The 20,680-nt window shown below is 42.5% G+C and overlaps 2 protein-coding genes across 2 annotated transcripts in view; both read right to left on the minus strand.

Moving 5' to 3' along the window:
- LOC307173266 (interleukin-17 receptor C) overlaps positions 1-20,680 on the minus strand; it is a gene marked incomplete at its 5' end in the record, with an annotated part of 390,000 nt that overhangs the window by 197,918 nt on the left and 171,402 nt on the right. The window lies entirely within an intron of this gene.
- Positions 701-20,163, minus strand: LOC307173967 (zinc-binding protein A33-like; the record flags this gene model as incomplete). Its single annotated transcript, XM_079897571.1, has 6 exons — positions 19,762-20,163; positions 16,818-16,913; positions 16,373-16,603; positions 16,273-16,295; positions 16,073-16,191; positions 701-1,188 (listed from the first exon to the last, which is right to left on the minus strand). Exons 1-6 carry the CDS (start codon positions 20,158-20,160, stop codon positions 701-703), a joined length of 1,356 nt encoding a protein of 451 aa, XP_079753697.1. The 5' UTR covers positions 20,161-20,163.

Below are 20,680 nucleotides of genomic sequence, written 5' to 3' on the forward strand. Positions count from 1 at the left end.
GTCGACATACAATCTTTATTCACCCATATTGAAAGAAGAGACGGTGAAACAACGTCACGATTTCAACGTTGATTCGATTTGCACAATCGAAACATAATCCAACATTGATTCGACCTTGGTCCCTTACGTTCACCGGTGAATCAACGTTGAAATGCCGGCTGTTTTTTTATAAGTAGCCTAAATGTTCCAATCAATGATCCAGGCAGCGCCAGCGCGTTCTCGTCTCCCTCCCTCATTTTACAGTCGAATGGTGGCTAGAACGGCTCCAGGTTCAAAGGTCAATACAGAATGGATTAATCTGAGTTATTTTTTTTAACGCGTTATTTTTTCTCAGATTAATTATTCGAAATTAACGCGTTATTGTCACAGCCCTAATATAATTATGAATGATGCAAAAAGTTTAGAAATTAATAAACACACATTGACTGAAATAATCGGGTAAATGTCAATTATCCTGAAAACATGAATGCTAAAACGGTCTCTAATCGGTCTAATTGTGTGAAGTGGAATATAAATGAAAACTTCTTGTTTATTGATCTGTATGAGTGTTGCTGTAGTGGATATCAGTCATGTGATCATCACGGCCCAATCACAGCCACCGTACTGATATTCAGATCAACAGCACTCTTACTCATGTGATATGGATTAAATATTGGAAACATGATGAAAGCAGGAAGATCCAGATCTACAGGAGTGACGTTTACTGACTATTGACCGGTAAGATCCTCATAGAGTAATAACAACAGAAGAATGGAAAGAGTGTGTGAGTGAAGGTGGTTGTGAATGTGTGTAGATGTGTGTTAGTTACAGGATCAGAGAACGACACCGTTCCTCCGTCATAGTCCAGATACACTCTCACACGATCAAGAGCCTGTTCAACACGAAAACTAGAAGCTAAAGACCATCCGTACTCCACACTCCAGACATCAGTGTTGAAGAAAACCCATTCCTTCCTCCGGTTTGATGCTGTAGTTACTCCAAGAGTCCAGCGTTTACTCTGTTTAACCTCCACATCCCAGCAGTGTGTTCCTGAGTTAAAACCCTCTGAACCCAGAACACAGAGATACCGGTCAAATCTCTCTGGATTATGAGGAACAGGATGATAGTTCCCGCTGTTTCTCACGCTGGTCAGACCACCAAACAGGACGAGTTCTGGATGAGCAGTGTTTGGATCCAGAATCACAGGAGCTGATGAGACACAATCAACAGATGCTTTTATTCTGATCTTCATATAATGATCAAGAGTGAACCCAACACAGATTATTATGAATTATGACACTCGTCCTGTTGATCAAACACATTTTCCTCTGATCACTGTCAGTGCTGTTATTAGTTTCACACTCGTTTTTATCATCAGCGTTTAACGGCATTAACTACAAACATTAAATATGAGATTCAGACATTTGTGTCCATCAAGAGAAACTGATACTTTGGGAAAGTTAAATAACAATAAATCAATGAGATCTGTTGAGATTTATGCTGTAGATGAAGAACTGTAAGTGTGTGTCTGATCTTCAGCATCTGATCATCTTCATTTTATTGGCTCTTATAGTCTGTGTTTTGTTTTAAATTAGTTTATTATGACTGTCTGTTTTGTTTGACTTATAAACATGAATCTCCTTCAACTCTTCCTAGCCACACCCTAGCAACCATTGTCGAGCACCCTCCATCCATCCATCCATCTTCTTCCGCTTATCCGGGGCCGGGTCGCGGGGGCAGCAGTCTAAGCAGGGATGCCCAGACTTCCCTCTCCCTAGACACTTCCTCCAGCTCTTCCAGGGGGACACCGAGGCGTTCCCAGGCCAGCCGGGAGACATAGTCCCTCCAGTGTGTCCTAGGTCTTCCCTGGGGTCTCCTGGAAAACATTCCCGGGAAGGCGTCCAGGAGGCATCCGGAAAAGATGCCCGAGCCACCTCAGCTGGCCCCTCTCGATGTGGTGGAGCAGCGGCTCTACTCTGAGTTCCTCCCGAGTGACCGAGCTTCTCACCCTATCTTTAAGGGATCGCCCAGCCACCCTGCAGAGAAAGTTCATTTTGGCCGCCTGTATCCGGGATCTTGTCCTTTCGGTCATGACCCACAGCTCACCCATAGGTGAGAGTAGGAACGTAGATTGACCGGTAAATGGAGAGCTTCGTCTTGTGGCTCAGCTCCTGCTTCACCACGACAGACCGGTACAGCGACCGCATTACTGCAGAAGCTGCACCGATCCGTCTGTCAATCTTCTGTTCCATCCTTCCCTCACTCGTGAACAAGACCCCAAGATACTTGAACTCCTCCACTTGAGGCAGGAACTCTCCACCAGCCTGAAGCGGGCAAACCACCCTTTTCTGACTGAGAACCATGGCCTCGGATTTGGAGGTGCTGATTCTCATCCCAGCCGCTTCACACTCGGCTGCAAACCGTCCCAGTGCATGCTGAAGGTCCTGGTCTGATGGGGCCAGCACGACAACATCATCCGCAAAGAGCAGAGATGAAATCGTGTGGTCCCCAAACCTGACACCCTCCGGCCCCTGGCTGCGCCTAGAAATTCTGTCCATAAAAATTATGAACAGAACCGGCGATAAAGGGCAGCCCTGCCGGAGTCCAACATGCACCGGGAACAAGTCTGACTTACTGCCGGCAATGCGAACCAAGCTCCTGCTCCGGTCGTACAGGGACCGGACAGCCATTAGCAAAGGGCCCCGGACCCCATACTCCCAGAGCACCCTCCACAAGATGCCGCGAGGGACACAGTCGAATGTCTTTTCCAAATCCACAAAGCACATGTGGATTGGTTGGGCAAACTCCCATGAGAGGGTATAGAGCTGGTCCAGTGTTCCACGACCGGGACAAAAACCGCACTGTTCCTCCTGAATCCGAGGTTCTACTATCAGCCGTATTCTCCTCTCCAGTTCCCTGGCATAGACTTTCCCGGGGAGGCTGAGAAGTGTGATCCCCCTGTAGTTGGAGCACACCCTCCGGTCCCCCTTCTTAAAAAGAGGGACCACCACCCCGGTCTACCAGTCCAAAGGTACTGTTCCCGACCGCCACACGATGCTGCAGAGGCGTGTCAGCCAAGACAGCCCCAAAACACCCAGAGACTTAAGGTACTCGGGGCGGATCTCATTCACCCCCGGTGCCTTGCCACCGAGGAGTTTCTTGACTACCTCTGTGACTTCAGCCCGGGTGATGGACGAGTCCACCTCCAAGCCCTCAGCCTCTGCTTCCTCAATGGAAGACGTGACGGCGGGATTGAGGAGATCCTCGAAGTATTCCTTCCACCGTCCGATGACATCCCCAGTTGAGGTCAACAGCCGCCCACCTCCACTGCAAACAGCGTTGGTAGGGCACTGCTTCCCCTTCCTGAGGCACCGGACGGTTTGCCAGAATCTCTTCGAGGCTGACCGATAGTCCTTCTCCATGGCCTCACCGAACTCCTCCCAAGCCCGATTTTTTGCCTTCACAATCGCCCGGGCTGCAGTCTGCTTGGCCTGTCGATACCCGTCAGCTGCCTCAGGAGTCCCACAAGCCAGCCAGGTCCGATAGGACTCCTTCTTCAGCTTTACGGCATCTCTTACTTCCGGTGTCCACCACCAGGTTCGGGGATTGCCGCCTCGACAGGCACCGGAGACCTTACGGCCACATCTCCGGGTGGCCGCGTTGACAATGGAGGTAGAGAACATGGTCCACTCGGTCTCAATATCTCCAGACTCCCTCGGGATCTGGTCGAAGCTCTGCCGGAGGTGGAAGTTGAAGATCTCTCTGACAGGGGATTCGGCCAAACGTTCCCAACAGACCCTCACAGTACGTTTGGGTCTGCCGAGTCTGTCCAGCTTCCCCCCCGCCATCGGATCCAACTCACCACCAGGTGGTGATCAGTTGACAGCTCCCCCCCTCTCTTCACCTGAGTGTCCAAGACATACGGCCGGAGGTCAGATGAAACAACCACAAAATCGATCATCTACCTCCGGCCTAGGGTGTCCTGGTGCCATGTGCACTGATGGACACCCTTATGCTTGAACATGGTGTTTGTTATGGACAAGCTGTAACTAGCACAGAAGTCCAATAACAGAACACCACTCGGGTTCAGATCAGGGGGGGCCTTTCCTCCCAATCACGCCCCTCCAGGTTTCACTGTCGCTGCCCACGTGGACGTTGAAGTCCCCCAGTAGAACGACGGAGTCCCCAGTTGGAGCACTTGCCAGCACCCCTCCCAGAGTCTCCAAGAAGGCCGGGTACTCTACACTGCCGTTTGGCCCATAGGCGCACACGACAGTGAGAGACCTATCCCCGACCTGAAGGCGCAGGGAAGCTACCCTCTCGTTCACCGGGGTGAACTCCAACACATGGCGCCTGAGCTGGGGGGCTATAAGCAAACCCACACCAGCCCGCCGCCTCTCACCATGGGCAATCCAGAGTGGTGAAGAGTCCATCCTCTCTCAAGGAGTGTGGTTCCAGAGCCCCAACCGTGCGTGGAGGTGATCCCAACTATCTCTAGTCAGAATCTCTTAACCTCACGCACAATCTCATGCTCCTTTCCCGCCAGAGAGGTGATGTTCCATGTCCCTAGAGCTAGATTCCGCGTCCAGGAATCGGGTTGTCTAGGCCCCCGCCTTCGACTGCCGCCCGATACACTAAGCACCGGCCCCTTACGGTCCCTCCTACAGGTGGTGGGTCCACGGGAGGGCGGCCCCACCTCGCTCCTTCGGGCCCGGCCGGACCCCATGGGGCGAGGCCCGACCACCAGGCGCTCGCATGCGAGCCCCAACCCAATGACAATGACTTTACTTCTGTAGCCTATAATAATTCCAATCGTAATTTCAAAAGCAGTTCTGTTAAAAAAATATATATATAATGCTAATTCAATAGACCACATAAAATATATAAAATAAAGATAGCCTATGCAACAGGCACGTTTTAAACGACAAACAATAAAATCAGAACCAGTATTCTGTTACGTTCATGGTTCCAGTGGCAGTAATGCATGCACGGCTTTTCAAAATGTCATGGAGCGTTTTGAGATTGTAGTGAATGAAATATTGAAGTTTATAATTAAGTGTTTTGGCACACCATGACGAGTGGCGCTATGCATTGTTCTAAAGCCAGGTTTTATTCTGGCATGTGGAATTAGTGTTCGACAAATGTGGCGGCGCGTTCATTTGGATTTAGGTTTCTCTTAACAGCTAAAATAACTTAATAGGCTACTCTCAGAGATCCAGCGCGAGAGAGAGGCAAAGAAAAACGCCTGTTCTTAATTTATGTTGCACTTAGCTGCTCCCGACACTTTATTTATACCTTGAAATGTGCGATGGGTTTTCAAACTTAATTAATTTTCTTTTTCTTTTACATTTTCATTGTTTATTTTTTTAATTGAAAGCAATACTGTATTAAAAGTATTTTTCAGATTTTTTCGATCTGTTTTGAAAAATGTCTTCTGTGGCTTTGGCCGGGTATCACTGTCAGTCATCTCAATTTCGTGAATGATTCACACAAAAAAAAAAAAAAAAAAAAATTTAGCAGATTAAAGACGAGCTTCATCATCTTCATTTTCTGACGCGATCGGCTGACAGTCTTCCTTCATCAGATGTCGTCTTTGCAGCGGCTCAACTGGAATGTAGCAAATTTATGTTGTAATGTACAATTGATAATAAAACAAGATGCTTGACTTTAATAAACAGATACATATTTAAGCAGCAAGAACGGAAAAACATAAACACTGTCGGTTACACTGAAATTCGATCTTGGATCGCTTGAAGCTTTGAGAGGCTCATGTTGTAGCATGACCACAGAGCTATTGTCTGAATACTGTTAAATTAATGTCTTATGCTCTTACAAAGCATCATTGATGTGGCCTAATATTTTTCTATTGCAATGTTTTATGTTGAATTTTTTTTCATTATTCAATTTATTGAATTTAATTTCAGTAATTTCAGTATTGTGATTATGAATTCGTTCAATGTTTTATTTGAATTGATTTGCTACCAGCTTTCAATTGCTCTCAATGAGCCGCGGCGCGGCGGCAGATTACGCAATAGAGAGAAAAAACTGACACTTTGCAAAGTCTGCGATTGTAGCGCCTCTTAGCGTTAAGAGGCTGCAAATACACACCCGCAATTTACCCGCGGCGGTAAAAGTATTATTCTGGGTGAGTACCATCTGTAAGTGTTGAAACGTCAACAATGCTAACTAAAATGCAGTAGCAGCATTCTAATCATGTTAGCACCATGTTAACAGCATGTGAATTATGCTAGCATCATGTTAACAACTTGTTAATCATGTTAGCATCATGTTAATCATATTAGCATCTTGCTAAAATATGCAAGCAACATGGTGATTTGTGTAAGCATCATGCTAGCAACATGCTAATCTTGTTAACATTTGGTTAAAAGCATGTTTGCAAAATGCTAATCATGTTAACAACATGATAAATGTGTTAGCATCATGTTAGCAAAATGCTAATTGTGTCAGCATCTACCTAGTTTCAAGTTTTGCCACTGCAAGCACCACTACATTCTAGTTATTAAGTGTGCTTGCTGAAAGCAGCACACTTATTGTTCTTATTAAGTTTTCTTATTCTTATTAAGTGTGCTTGCTGAAAGCAGCACACTTATTGTTCTTCTTAAGTTTTCTTATTAAGTGTGCTTGCTGAAAGCAGCACACTTATTGTTCTTCTTAAGTTTTCTTATTATTATTATTAAGTGTGCTTGCTGAAAGCAGCACACTTATTGTTCTTCTTAAGTTTTCTTCTTCTTATTATTATTATTATTAAGTGTGCTTGCTGAAAGCGCACACTTATTGTTTTTCTTAAGTTTTCTTCTTCTTCTTATTATTATTATTATTCCCGGGAGAAAAATTTTGGCCAGCTCCTGCGCCTAGGCCCTTTGAGACAGAGACACCGTTCCAACTTTAAAACGTACGGTCAGTACCGGTGTAAGTTGCTCGCGAAGATGACATCACGAGTCCATGTCATTTGTCCGCCACACTGGATTGAACAGAAAGCGAAACTAAATTTTCACAGGTCACAAATTTGGTCCAAACTTCACGAAACTGGACGTACATGATCCTTGGACCAAGCCTCACAAAAGTTACTAGAAGGATTTTTGATTTTCGGAAGCGTTTGCCCGTCACAGCCAAACGAAATCGGCGGCGTAGTCGCCAAAACAGGAAGTCGTCCATATCTCAGGAACTCTGACACGTATCGAAACCAAACTTTGTACATTAACTCAAGACTCCAATGTGAGGATGTACAAGATAAAAAAAAAAAAAAAAAAATCCAAAATTTTACATCATTTGGCAACCCCCCCCCAGCTATTTGGTCAGCTCCTGCGCCTAGGCCCTTTGAGACAGAGACACCGTTCCAACTTTAAAACGTCCGGTCAGTACCGGTGTAAGTTGCTCGCGAAGGTGACATCACGAGTCCATGTCGTTTGTCCGCCATAGTGGATTGAACAGAAAGCCAAACTAAAGTTTCACAGGTCACAAATTTGGTCCGAACTACACGAAACTGGACGTACATGATCCTTGGACCAAGCCTCACAAAAGTTGCTAGAAGGATTTTTGATTTTCGGAAGCGTTTGCCCGTCACAGCCAAACGAAATCAGCGGCGTAGTCGCCAAACAGGAAGTCGTCCATATCTCAGGAACTCTGTCACGTATCGAAACCAAACTTTGTACATGAACTCGGGACTCCAATGTGAGGAAGCACAAGATCTGAATTTAAACATTTTTTTTTTTATTTCAGGCTAATAGACAAACCCATTTACCTATGTCTATGCAAGAGTTTCCTCACACTTTTAATGTTAATGCATTTAGACAGTAGGTGGCACTGTTGTATTACATTTCACAGAGCTGCCAAGTCAGTGTATAGACTGTATTCGTTTTTACTAGGTTTGTCTTAATAAATGCAGGCATGAATTTCGTTTTTTGCATTGGTCTAATTTAATCATCATCTGTATTTATTAATATATACAGATTTGTATGCATGAATTGTGCATTTCCAGTTCTCAAAGCAGTTAATAACAAAAAAAACAAAACAACGCTTTATACAAAATACATCATGCTCTTCTTCGCTAACCGAACAAACAATTCATTGTCTGTGGCTGTGTTTGTGCGCACGGGAAATATGCTGCGCATAACAATAGAAAACAAGGAGAAACGCGCAGTCACATGCTCAAACAATCAACAACGTCGCTCTAGAGGTGCGTTGTGGACTGCGAAGTGGACTTCACAGGGTATTCCGCCATCTTAAGTGAGATTCTAATCCAAAGGGAGCGAACTAGATGTTCAGTTCGAAGGGCACTGCGCACGGCATAGGGAATAAGGGAACATCGATACATCACTTCACAGGAAGTGGAGAGCCATGATCACCCAACTGTCATTTCGCGCACCACGTCATCACCAGTCATAACGGTCATAACTAACGATGGAGGAGTTTACGTATGTGTGTAAGTATTCATACATTTCGCCATTGTTATACAAATGACAGTATTTTTAACGGTTATTGTTGTGAATATTACATATACTATTTTTGATGATTATAATTTACCTCAGTGAATGCAGCCAGCTTAGCTAGTTTGTGAAGTAAAGTGATTTTATTTTAGGTAGTTGTAAAATAGTGCAATATAATTGTAAATATATAATATAATAATAAAAATTAAAATATGAATGTAGTCCTATATATATTTATGTTATATCATAATCTGCGCGACTCCGTCGTTGACTTTCTTTGATGACATTTGCAGGGCTTTTCAAATGAGCGGTTATTGTCAGTGAAGTCCACTTCAACTGATATACCGTGCTCAGGGAGCAGAGGAGCAGTGAACACTGCATATGGACCCTGTCGAATGGAACGCACATTAGATGTGTAAAAACAAGTGGAAAGCGCGAGCGCGCTGCTGTCTCCTTTCCACAAGCGCTTGTTCTCCTGTGGCGTCTGTCGTTGCTATGCAACCATGAACCGCGCTCTCCATGATGACAAGAGCTGTGCCTGAAATCGCTCCCTATCCACTATATAGTGCACTATTTAGGGTGTCGGCCATTTTGTAGAGGTGTCCGAATTCTGAGTGAACGACATCATTCCCTCCATTCTTCACTACTTTTACCCAATCCTCTCTGAATTCGAGTGTACATACGATGTACACTTGCTGAGACACTATTTCCCACAATCCAACACAATAAGGCGATAGAGCGCGAATGAAAAATAAACAAAAATGTCACCATGGCAACGGTGCACGTGAGTTAGAAAACAATCATTTATAAGACCAGACGCCTGGTTATTTATTTATATATACCGTTATATCTATATTTGAATAAACAAATGTGTTGTGTAGTGTTTTGTTCTCTTTTATTTTCACATATAAATGTAAAAAGTAAATAAATATGACAAGCAAGTGTTTTTAGTATCTTTTTTTTTATCAAATAACGCAATAAACGTGAAAAATACATACATACAATTGTTGCATACAATTCATACAGCCAAAAAAAGGAAATATTAAAGATGGGTAGGTAATGTTTATGACAAATTGTCTGAGCTCTCTGGCGCGTGATAATTATGTCAGCGTCCGAATTCTTTGCTGATGTAGTGCACTCAACTGCCATTCACTATACGGGATTAGTGAACGAGTGAGCGGTTTCAGACACAGCTAAGGAAGTATCAGCAAAAGATTAATAGATTTCTAGCCCTTGCATTAGCTTTACTACTAGATATATTTATGGAGATGGAAAATAATAAGGCGCCCTGTACAGCTATGATCAGCTGTTGGGCCGAGCATTCAATGTTGTTACGCTGCAAGCTGATGGTTCGTTGCTGCCGCGCTCTATCACTCGCACACCATAAAGAGCAAATTGTTTTTTAATGTTTCAATTTCGTGATTAAAATGACATAATTTGGAAGCGGATAATTTCTTCACAAACAGCTCATTATGACTCAATGTTAGAATGCTGCACCTACACTCGATAGTGTGAATAAGATCAGCGCAACGCAGACCACTGCATTGACAGCGTAAAACATATGATCTGTCTACGGCCAGGGCTCAGCGGAAGACAGAAAATGCCGGTCCAGCGCTGATTGAGGAATTAAATTAAAAAATAAAAGACAGTTTGACATCTTTTTTCTCGCATTCTCGCATTTTTTCTCGCATCTCGCATCTATCCACTACCTGCTAATGTTAGTGCACTGCACCCGAGCAAGCACACTTTGCAGTTCCTCCGGAAATGCATTTTTCTAGTTATTATTATTATTCCCGGGAGAAAAAGTTTGGCCAGCTCCTGGGCCTAGGCCCTTTGAGACAGAGACACCGTTCCAACTTTAAAACGTTCGGTCAGTACCGGTGTAAGTTGCTCGCGAAGATGACATCACGAGTCCATGTCGTTTGTCCGCCATAGTGGATTGAACAGAAAGCGAAACTAAAGTTTCACAGGTCACAAATTTGGTCCGATCTTCACGAAACTGGACGTACATGATCCTTGGACCAAGCCTCACAAAAGTTACCAGAAGGATTTTTGATTTTCGGAAGCATTTGCCCGTCACAGCCAAACGAAATCAGTGGCGTAGTCACCAAAACAGGAAGTAGTTCATATTTCAGGAACGCTGTCACGTATCGAAACCAAACTTTGTACATTAACTCGAGACTCCAATGTGAGGATGTACAAGATAAAAAAAAATAAAATAAATAAAATTACAAAATTTTACATTATTTGGCAAACCCCCCCCCCCCCCCCCCAGCTATTTGGCCAGCTCCGGCGCCTAGGCCCTTTGAGACAGAGACACCGTTCCAACTTTAAAACGTACGGTCAGTACCGCTGTAAGTTTCTCGCGAAGATGACATCACGAGTCCATGTCGTTTGTCCGCAATATTGGATTGAACAGAAAGCTAAACTAAAGTTTCACAGGTCACAAATTTGGTCCGAACTTCACGAAACTGGACGTACATGATCCTTGGACCAAGCCTCACAAAAGTTACTAGAAGGATTTTTGATTTTCGGAAGAGTTTGCCCGTCACAGCCAAACGAAATCGGCGGCGTAGTCGCCAAACAGGAAGTCGTCCATATCTCAGGAACTCTGTCACGTATCGAAACCAAACTTTGTACATGAACTCGGGACTCCAATGTGAGGAAGCACAAGATCTGAATTTTTTTTTTAAATGTTTTATTTCAGGCTAATAGACAAACCCATTTACCTATGTCTATGCAAGAGTTCACCTCACACTTTTAATGTTAATGCATTTAGACAGTAGGTGGCACTGTTGTATTACATTTCACAGAGCTGCCAAGTCAGTGTATATACTGCATTCGTTTTTACTAGGTTTGTCTTAATAAATGCAGGCATGAATTTCGTTTTTTGCATTAGTCTAATTTAATCATCTGTATTTATTAATATATACAGATTTGTGCATTTCCAGTTCTCAAAGCAGTTAATAAAAAAAAAAAAAAAAAAAAACTTTATACAAAATACATCATGCTCTTCTTCTCTAACCGAACAAACAATTCATTGTCTGTGGCTGTGTTTGTGCGCACGGGAAATATGCTGCGCATAACAATAGAAAACAAGGAGAAACGCGCAGTCACATGCTCAAACAATCAACAGGTGCATTCCATTTGACCATAAGTGGACTGCGAAGTGGACTTCACAGGGTTTTCCGCCATCTTAAGTTAGATTCTAATCCGAAGGGAGCGAACATGTTCAGTTCGAAGGGCACTGCGCACGGCATAGGGAATAAGGGAACATCGATACATCACTTCACAGGAAGTGGAGAGCCATGATCACCCAACTGTCATTTCGCGCACCACGTCATCACCAGTCAACGGTCATAACTAACGATGGAGGAGTTTACGTATGTGTGTAAGTATTCATACATTTCGCCATTGTTATACAAATGACAGTATTTTTAACGGTTATTGTTGTGAATATTACATATAGCCTACTATTTTTGATGATTATAATTTACCTCAGTGAATGCAGCCAGCTTAGCTAGTTTGTGAAGTAAAGTGATTTTATTTTAGGCAGTTGTAAAATAGTGCAATATAATTGTAAATATATAATATAATAATACAAATTAAAATATGAATGTAGTCCTATATATATTTATGTTATATCATAATCTGCGCGACTCCGTCGTTGACTTTCTTTGATAACATTTGCAGGGCGTTTCAAAAGAGCGGTTATAGTCAGTGAAGTCCACTTCAACTGATATACCGTGCTCAGGGAGCAGAGGAGCAGTGAACACTGCATATGGACCCTGTCGAATGGAACGCACATTAGATGTGTAAAAACAAGTGGAAAGCGCGAGCGCGCTGCTGTCTCCTTTCCACAAGCGCTTGTTCTCCTGTAGCGTCTGTCGTTGCTATGCAACCATGAACTGCACTCTCCATGATGACAAGAGCTGTGTCTGAAATCGCTCCCTATCCACTATATAGTGCACTATTTAGGGTGTCGGCCATTTTGTAGAGGTGTCCGAATTCTGAGTGAACGACATCATTCCCTCCATTCTTCACTACTTTTACCCAATCCTCTCTGAATTCGAGTGTACATACGATTTACACTTGCTGAGACACTATTTCCCACAATCCAACACAATAAGGCGATAGAGCGCGAATGAAAAATAAACAAAAATGTCACCATGGCAACGGTGCACGCGAGTTAGAAAACAATCATTTATAAGACCAGACGCCTGGTTATTTATTTATATATACCGTTATATCTATATTTGAAAAATCAAATGTGTTGTGTAGTGTTTTGTTCTCTTTTATTTTCACATATAAATGTAAAAAGTAAATAAATATGACAAGCAAGTGTTTTTATTATCTTTTTTTTTTATCAAATAACGCAATAAACGTGAAAAATACATACATACAATTGTTACATACAATTCATACAGCCAAAAAAAGGAAATATTAAAGATGGGTAGGTAATGTTTATGACAAATTGTCCGAGCTCTCTGGCGCGTGATAATTATGTCAGCGTCCAAGCTATGATCAGCTTTTCGGCCGAGCATTCAATGTTGTTACGCTGCAAGCTGATGGTTCGTTGCTGCCGCGCTCTATCACTCGCACACCATAAAGAGCAAATTGTTTTTTAATGTTTCAATTTCGTGATTAAAATGACATAATTTGGAAGCGGATAATTTCTTCACAAACAGCTCATTATGACTCAATGTTAGAATGCTGCACCTACACTCGATAGTGTGAATAAGATCAGCGTAACGCAGACCACTGCATTGACAGGGTAAAACATATGATCTGTCTACGGCCAGGGCTCAGCGGAAGACAGAAAATGCCGGTCCAGCACTGATTGAGAAATTCAATTCGAAAATAAAAGACAGTTTGACATCTTTTTTCTCGCATTCTCGCATTTTTTCTCGCATCTCGCATCTATCCACTACCTGCTAACGTTAGTGCACTGCACCCGAGCAAGCACACTTTGCAGTTCCTCCGGAAATGCATTTTTCTAGTTATTATTATTATTCCCGGGAGAAAAATTTTGGCCAGCTCCTGAGCCTAGGCCCTTTGAGACAGAGACACCGTTCCAACTTTAAAACGTTCGGTCAGTACCGGTGTAAGTTGCTCGCGAAGATGACATCACAAGACCATGTCGTTCGTCTGCCATAGTGGATTGAACAGAAAGCGAAACTAAAGTTTCACAGGTCACAAATTTGGTCCGATCTTCACGAAACTGGACGTACATGATCCTTGGACCAAGCCTCACAAAAGTTACTAGAAGGATTTTTGATTTTCGGAAGCGTTTGCCCGTCACAGCCAAACGAAATCGCCGGCGTAGTCGCCAAAACAGGAAGTAGTTCATATTTCAGGAACTCTGTCACGTATCGAAACCAAACTTTGTACATGAACTCGGGACTCCAATGTGAGGAAGCACAAGATCTGAATTTTTTTTATTTTTTTTTATTTCAGGCTAATAGACAAACCCATTTACCTATGTCTAGGTTTCACCTCACACTTTTAATGTTAATGCATTTAGACAGTAGGTGGCACTGTTGTATTACATTTCACAGAGCTGCCAAGTCAGTGTATATACTGCATTCGTTTTTACTAGGTTTGTCTTAATAAATGCAGGCATGAATTTCGTTTTTTGCATTGGTCTAATTTAATCATCTTCATTTATTAATATATACAAATTTGTATGCATGAATTGTGCATTTCCAGTTCTCAAAGCAGTTAATAACAAAAAAAAAAAAACAAAAAAAAACTTATTATACAAAATACATCATGCTCTTCTTCGCTAACCGAACAAACAATTCATTGTCTGTGGCTGTGTTTGTGCGCACGGCGCACGGTTATGCTGCGCATAACAATAGAAAACAAGGAGAAACGCGCAGTCACATGCTCAAACAATCAACAACGTCGCTCTAGAGGTGCGTGCCATTTGACCGTAAGTGGACTACGAAGTGGACTTCACAGGGTTTTCCGCCATCTTAAGTGATATTCCAATCCGAAGGGAGCGAACATGTTCAGTTCGAAGGGCACTGCGCACGGCATAGGGAATAAGGGAACATCGATACATCACTTCACAGGAAGTGGAGAGTAATGATCACCCAACTGTCATTTCGCGCACCACGTCATCACCAGTCAGAACGGTCATAACTAACGATGGAGGAGTTTACGTATGTGTGTAAGTATTCATACATTTCGCCATTGTTATACAAATGACAGTATTTTAACGGTTATTGTTGTGAATATTACATACTACTTTTGATGATTATAATTTACCTCAGTGAATGCAGCCAGCTTAGCTACTGTAGTTTGTGAAGTAAAGTGATTTTATTTTAGGTAGTTGTAAAAAAGTGCAATATAATTGTAAATATATAATTCGTTGCTGCCGCGCTCTATCACTCGCACACCATAAAGAGCAAATTGTTTTTTAATGTTTCAATTTCGTGATTAAAATGACGTAATTTGGAAGCAGATAATTTCTTCACAAACAGCTCATTATGACTCAATGTTAGAATGCTGCACCTATACTCGATAGTGTGAATAAGATCAGCAACGCAGACCACTGCATTGACAGCGTGAAACATATGATCTGTCTACGGCCAGGGCTCAGCGGAAGACAGAAAATGGCTTTGACATCTTTTTTCTCGCATCTGTGAATTTATTTTTTAATCATTTGCTCTGAGATGAAGCGAATATATTTGTGCGGGAATTTCTCGCACTATAAAAGCTAACCTTGCGGGAATGGTTTAAATTGTGCGCAATCCCCACATTCCCGCATCGAAATTCAAGCCCTGAAAATGGCAGCGGGATGTGTAACTCTAGCATATGGCGCATATGTCATATAAAGTTAGGCAAGGCCAAACAGCGTTATCCATGTTGTTGCGATTGCATCGCTAGAGTAAGCTAATAGTGAAACTGATAGCGTTCTTCATTTAATTACAATATGAGGACTGACGGTAGGCTATAAAAATCAGCGTTTCTGTGTAGGTGATGACAACCATCTTGACAGCAGCAATAAAAGCATCGCTAATTAGGTTAGACCTTAATTTGAGATAGTAAATTTGTTCCTAATCAATGGGAACACTCAACCACAGAACAGCTGGGTGAGTTTTGTATTGGTTTATTGGATACAGTAAATGAAGACTTTGTCAACTTCTTTTCAATAGGCTTCTATTTCATCACCCAAAACACTCCCACCCATTCATAACCAATTATTTCAAAACCAACAACCAAGCCACATAAATAATGCCATTGGCACTAGTCTACATTGCAGACATGTCTCTTAATGCACATAACTTTTCACCTTTTTGCACAATCTTGAAAAAAGTACTATTGTTGAAATTCTCTGATCAAGCAAACTTCAACGCACCCTTATCCACTACCTGCTAACGTTAGTGAACCACACCCGAGCAAGCACACTTTGCAGTTCCTCCGGAAATGCATTTTTCTAGTTATTATTATTATTCTGAGACTAATTTTTTTTTAATTGTAACCTCCTAACAAAGATCAATCTCATCTATCAGTCTATCTATCTATCTATCTATCTATCTATCTATCTATCTATCTATCTATCTATCTCTGTCATGAAGAGCCTCTAACTCTCCACCCATCCATCATGTCCAGCTCAGATCTCCTGCTGTCAGACTCACTGTTTTGGACGATGTCCTGCATCTTCTTCCAGACTCTGAACGACAGGTTGCCCAAGTATCGTGGCACATGAATCAAAGCTCCAGAAGCCATCTGTGGATCCGGCTGTGAGCTCTGGACTCTGGAAGAACATTCAGGAGTCAGATCTGCAGTGGCTTTGGATCAGAACCAGAGAGACCAGAGGCAGGAGCAGATCACTCACCTTTCCATTGAGCCTGGAAACTCCTGCAGAACAAACACACCATTTATCATCAAGAACTCAATCAATCATCAATCAATCAACCAATGATCTGAAATCAGACCTTCAGAAAGCAGACGTCATTGGCTTTCATCATCTCCTCCATGTCTTTGATTGTGTGTGAAAGAGCTGAGATGTGTGTGTTCATCTCCTCCAGCTTCTCCTTCATCCTCTGCTTCTTCTGCTCCTCTTCCTCCCTCAGTGCAGTGACTGTAGCTTCTTCTTCATCTCTGAGAAACTGATGAAGCTTCTCAAACTGCTGTTTAATCTGACGCTCTGTGTGCTCAGCTTGAGACTGAAATCAAAGCACATTCACTTCAATCATCTCAATCGACACACATCATTAATATCCACGATAAACTTGGATACCCGACATAAAACGGGTCCAGAAGCAGATTGCTGCTAGTCATTTACCGAAATAATAAACTGGAATCAATTATATCAAATCATAACTGTATATAGTGATCCAACAGCTGTAATGAAAATGACTCTCATTTCTGTTTCCTCACCTTGATGTGTTGAACTGTTTTCTCAAACTCTGCTTTCAGTTTTACATTGCGTTTAAGTTTCTTCTGTAAGGACTTCAGTGCTTTATTGAGCTCCTCCTAGAATTGACCAAAAAAATAATAAAACACCAGATTACAGTGAAGAGAAGACAATACAGTGACATGATGATATAATGCAATGAAAAAGTATTTGCCCCCATCCTGATTTCTTCTGTTTTTGTGTACATCTCATACTAAATTGATTCAGAAATTGCAACCTGAGTAAACACAAAGTACAGTTTGTAAATGACAATGTTATTTATTGAAACAAGATATCCAATACGACCTGGGCCGGCGTGAAAATGTATTTGCCCCCATAGTTACTAATTCCTCAAATCTATGAAACTGCATTTATAATGTAGTTCAGCTGGACTAAACACAACCAGTCCTGATCACTGCAGCCCTGTTCAATCAGATCAACACTGAATACTAAAGCCTGATTGGTTCACGTCTGTGCATCTGTACAGACATATGGCTTTTCAGCTCGCCAAACGGACGGGGCCGACTGCATATTTAAGTTCCGCTGAAAACTATTTTCATCAGAAGTTTTCTCCTTCAAGTGTGAAGATCATCTCCTCGCTGTCTCCGAAGAGAAGAAGATAGGAGCCTTTCTGCTCGCCGTTGAAACAAGCCTCAAGCAGCGGATTAACGGCTCTTCGACAGCTAAAGCTCTGTGCTTTTCCCCTGCGGCTATCCAACTCTTCAAGAGAAAATATCATTATTAAAGCGGTCATATGATGCGATTTCTTGTTTTTCTTTTTCTGTAGTGGCTGTTTAAGATCTGCAGTGTTACAAAGCTCAAAGTCTCAAACCCAAAGAGATATTCTTTGTAAAAGTTAAGGTTTAGCCACGCCTTCCTATAATGCTTCATTCAAACACGCCACCACAAACCTACATCAGTGTGTGTGCGCAGAGTTTCATAACATCGCCCAGATGTATACGCAAAGAAAGAAGGTGTAACTTTTATTCTCGCTGTATTATTGTTGCCACCGGCGCCAGCACGTCGTGGAGATGCTGTGTTTTGTTGCGAAAGCCAAACTACTTTGTTTGGCCTTCCAAAAGAAGACAAAATTAGAAAACAGTGGTTAAGCTTTATTTACAACACTGTTCCAGAAAAGTAAAACCAAAATATTCGACCGTGTGCTGCATATTTTCTGGAGGACTGTTTCCAGAACCTGCGAGAGTACAAGGCCGGCTGTGCAAAAAGGCTGATTCTAAATAATGGGGCAATTCAGTCTTTGCTAGTACAGTCTGGCGCTTCTGACTCACAGACACAGCCTGTAATTATGTTTTCATATTTTAATAATTTGCTACTGACTATTCAAACGCGAGTTTTGAGCAGTATAGAGTACGATCACAAATGCAGACATGGTTTTATGCTTACAAAGTGTTCTCCCCCGTAGCGCGGCGCGACGTGTAAAAAGACGGTATAAGTCATTATAATCAGTAATTATGTCCCCAATGAAATAAAACTTTAACAATCTGATACGTTCTGGTCCAGTCGCGCTGGCAAAGTTCAGCCCGATCAGCTTGGCCCTCTACGTTTTCCGGATCAGATTCAGGCTCGAATTGATAAGTTAGTACGGTACCGACATTATCACCTGTCATTATTGCTTTGGGAGCTGATGTTCCAAATATGGTAAGGGGCGTGACATTCCTGTCACATGCTTAAGGTATTCGGGCCAATCACAATGTACTGGATCGCTGGCCAATCAGAGCACACCACGCTTTTCAGAACAATGAGCTTTGTAAAAATTAACGCGTTTCAGAAAGGTGGGGCATAGAGGAGCAACAATAAAATTATTAATTATTAAAATAATTACTTTTTTTAACCTAAAACCGTGTAAACACATTTTCATTAAACCAAATACACAAAATAATGCTCTTTTTAGAACTGTCATATGACCCCTTTAAAAGAGCAAATTTGAGCGACATTTGTTGTAAAATGCCGTGCCACGAGTGTTGCTCCTGCAGGGCTCCCTGCTTCCCTCATCTGGAGCGAGTGCCATGGTTTAATTTGGCGGCTCCAAGGAGGACTTTGATGACACTATGTCTCTGGCTGCCTCTGAAATGGAGGACTAAGCGAACTCTGCCGATGACTCCCCCTCCCCCCCCCCCCACTCCCTGTAGAATAGTTGGGCCATTCTTTCTAGAGGTCCACAAAGAACTGAATAAGTCATGGCACGCTCCCTACTCATCATGCATCCACTATTCCTCTTCGTCTGCCTTCACCTTTGTTGACGGCGCGAAGGCTCTGGCATCGGTCTGGCTCTGGCATCGGTCAAGTGAGTTGGTGATCTGCAGGCTCTTTCAGTGGACGCATTCTGCCTTGAGTTTGGGCCTAATGACAGTAAAGTCCTCCTTAGACCAAGACAAGGCTATGTGCCTAAGATGCTTTCCACGGCCTTCAGAGCTCAGGTCATAAAGCTTTCTTCTGTTCTGCACTAATAGCATGGTGCTATTGGATTGCATTCCCCATAAGTGTCAGCTACTTATGTAAGGCGAGTGAACAGTATCGAAAGGGAATGTTCCAGTTACTAACGTAACCCTGGTTCCCTGAGATAACGGGAATGAGTATTGTCTAGACTCTAGTTTGTCGTGCAACTGTACACAACTCCGCTGCCACTCATCAGTAGAAAAATTCAGACTTAAATGGCTTTCGGTGTGACTTGAATAGGCAGTCGGTCCAGTTTTTGCGGACTGAAAAGCCCTTTGTCTGTGCAGGTGCTCTGACGTGAACCAATCAGGCTTCAGTATTCAGGGAAAAACTAAGTTTTCCTCATAAGCGTCAGTTACTGATCCAATGCTCATGATCTCAGGGAACCGAGGTTATGTTAGTAACCAGAACGATCTGTGTTTATGACTCGTTATGATTCTTTACATGTGAATCAAGAAACATTTGTCTTACCTTATATGATGAAACCACTTCCCTGATGGGTCTGAATTTATGATTGTCATGTTGTTTTGAATCTCTGCACACGAAACACACAGGCTGTTTGTCCTTCAGACAGAAGAGTTTGAGTTTCTCACTGTGTAAACTGCAGATCTCCTCAGACCCTGATGAACGCCTCTCATTTCTCTCCTTCAGGAAAGACTCACACAAGTTTTTTAACATAAGATTACATGGAGGATTAGATCTTGATCTTCTCCTGCAGACAGGACACTCCTGAGATCCCTTGGTTCTCCAGAACTGTTGAAGACACTTTTTACAGAAACTGTGACTACAGGATAAAATAACAGGAGCCTTGAAGATTTCACAGCACACAGGACAAGAAAGTTCTTCTTCAGAGACATTTAGTGAAGCCATTTTCACTGTTTGAGCTCCAGCAATCTAAACTTTACTTTCACTTCCTGAACGACGGCTTAAAAAACAAATCACCATGAGAATCACAAAGATCAGAAACAAACTTGCTCAGAAACAAACTTCCCAAATTCTTCAGTAAAGTTTTTCCCTTCGTACTCCACTGATCGCTGATTCTTTATTGCTTTTGTCGAGACAAAGTCCATACTCCATATGGCAGAAAAGAGAAATAACAAGTCAGCCTCTTCCTGGTTAGTGTTGTAAGAGGGTGAACCTTCTGATCATGTTGGTGTGTTGAAACAGGTCAAATAACAACATCAGTGGCCTGTACCATGATGGTAGTTGAACAAACTCAGGGTTTCAGGATGAGTTGACAAAACCAAACCAATCCAACCAGGCTTTGTTGGTACCATGATGCTGTTCATCAACATTCTCTGTCAGCTCAGGCTTTGATCCTGAGTTTAGGAGTGACATCAGTAGCGAACAGCCAATCACAGGCTGAGAAAGAGGGAAACTGAGATTCATT

Source organism: Squalius cephalus (assembly GCF_949319135.1).
Source record: "Squalius cephalus genome assembly, chromosome: 16".
Taxonomy (NCBI): domain Eukaryota; kingdom Metazoa; phylum Chordata; class Actinopteri; order Cypriniformes; family Leuciscidae; genus Squalius; species Squalius cephalus.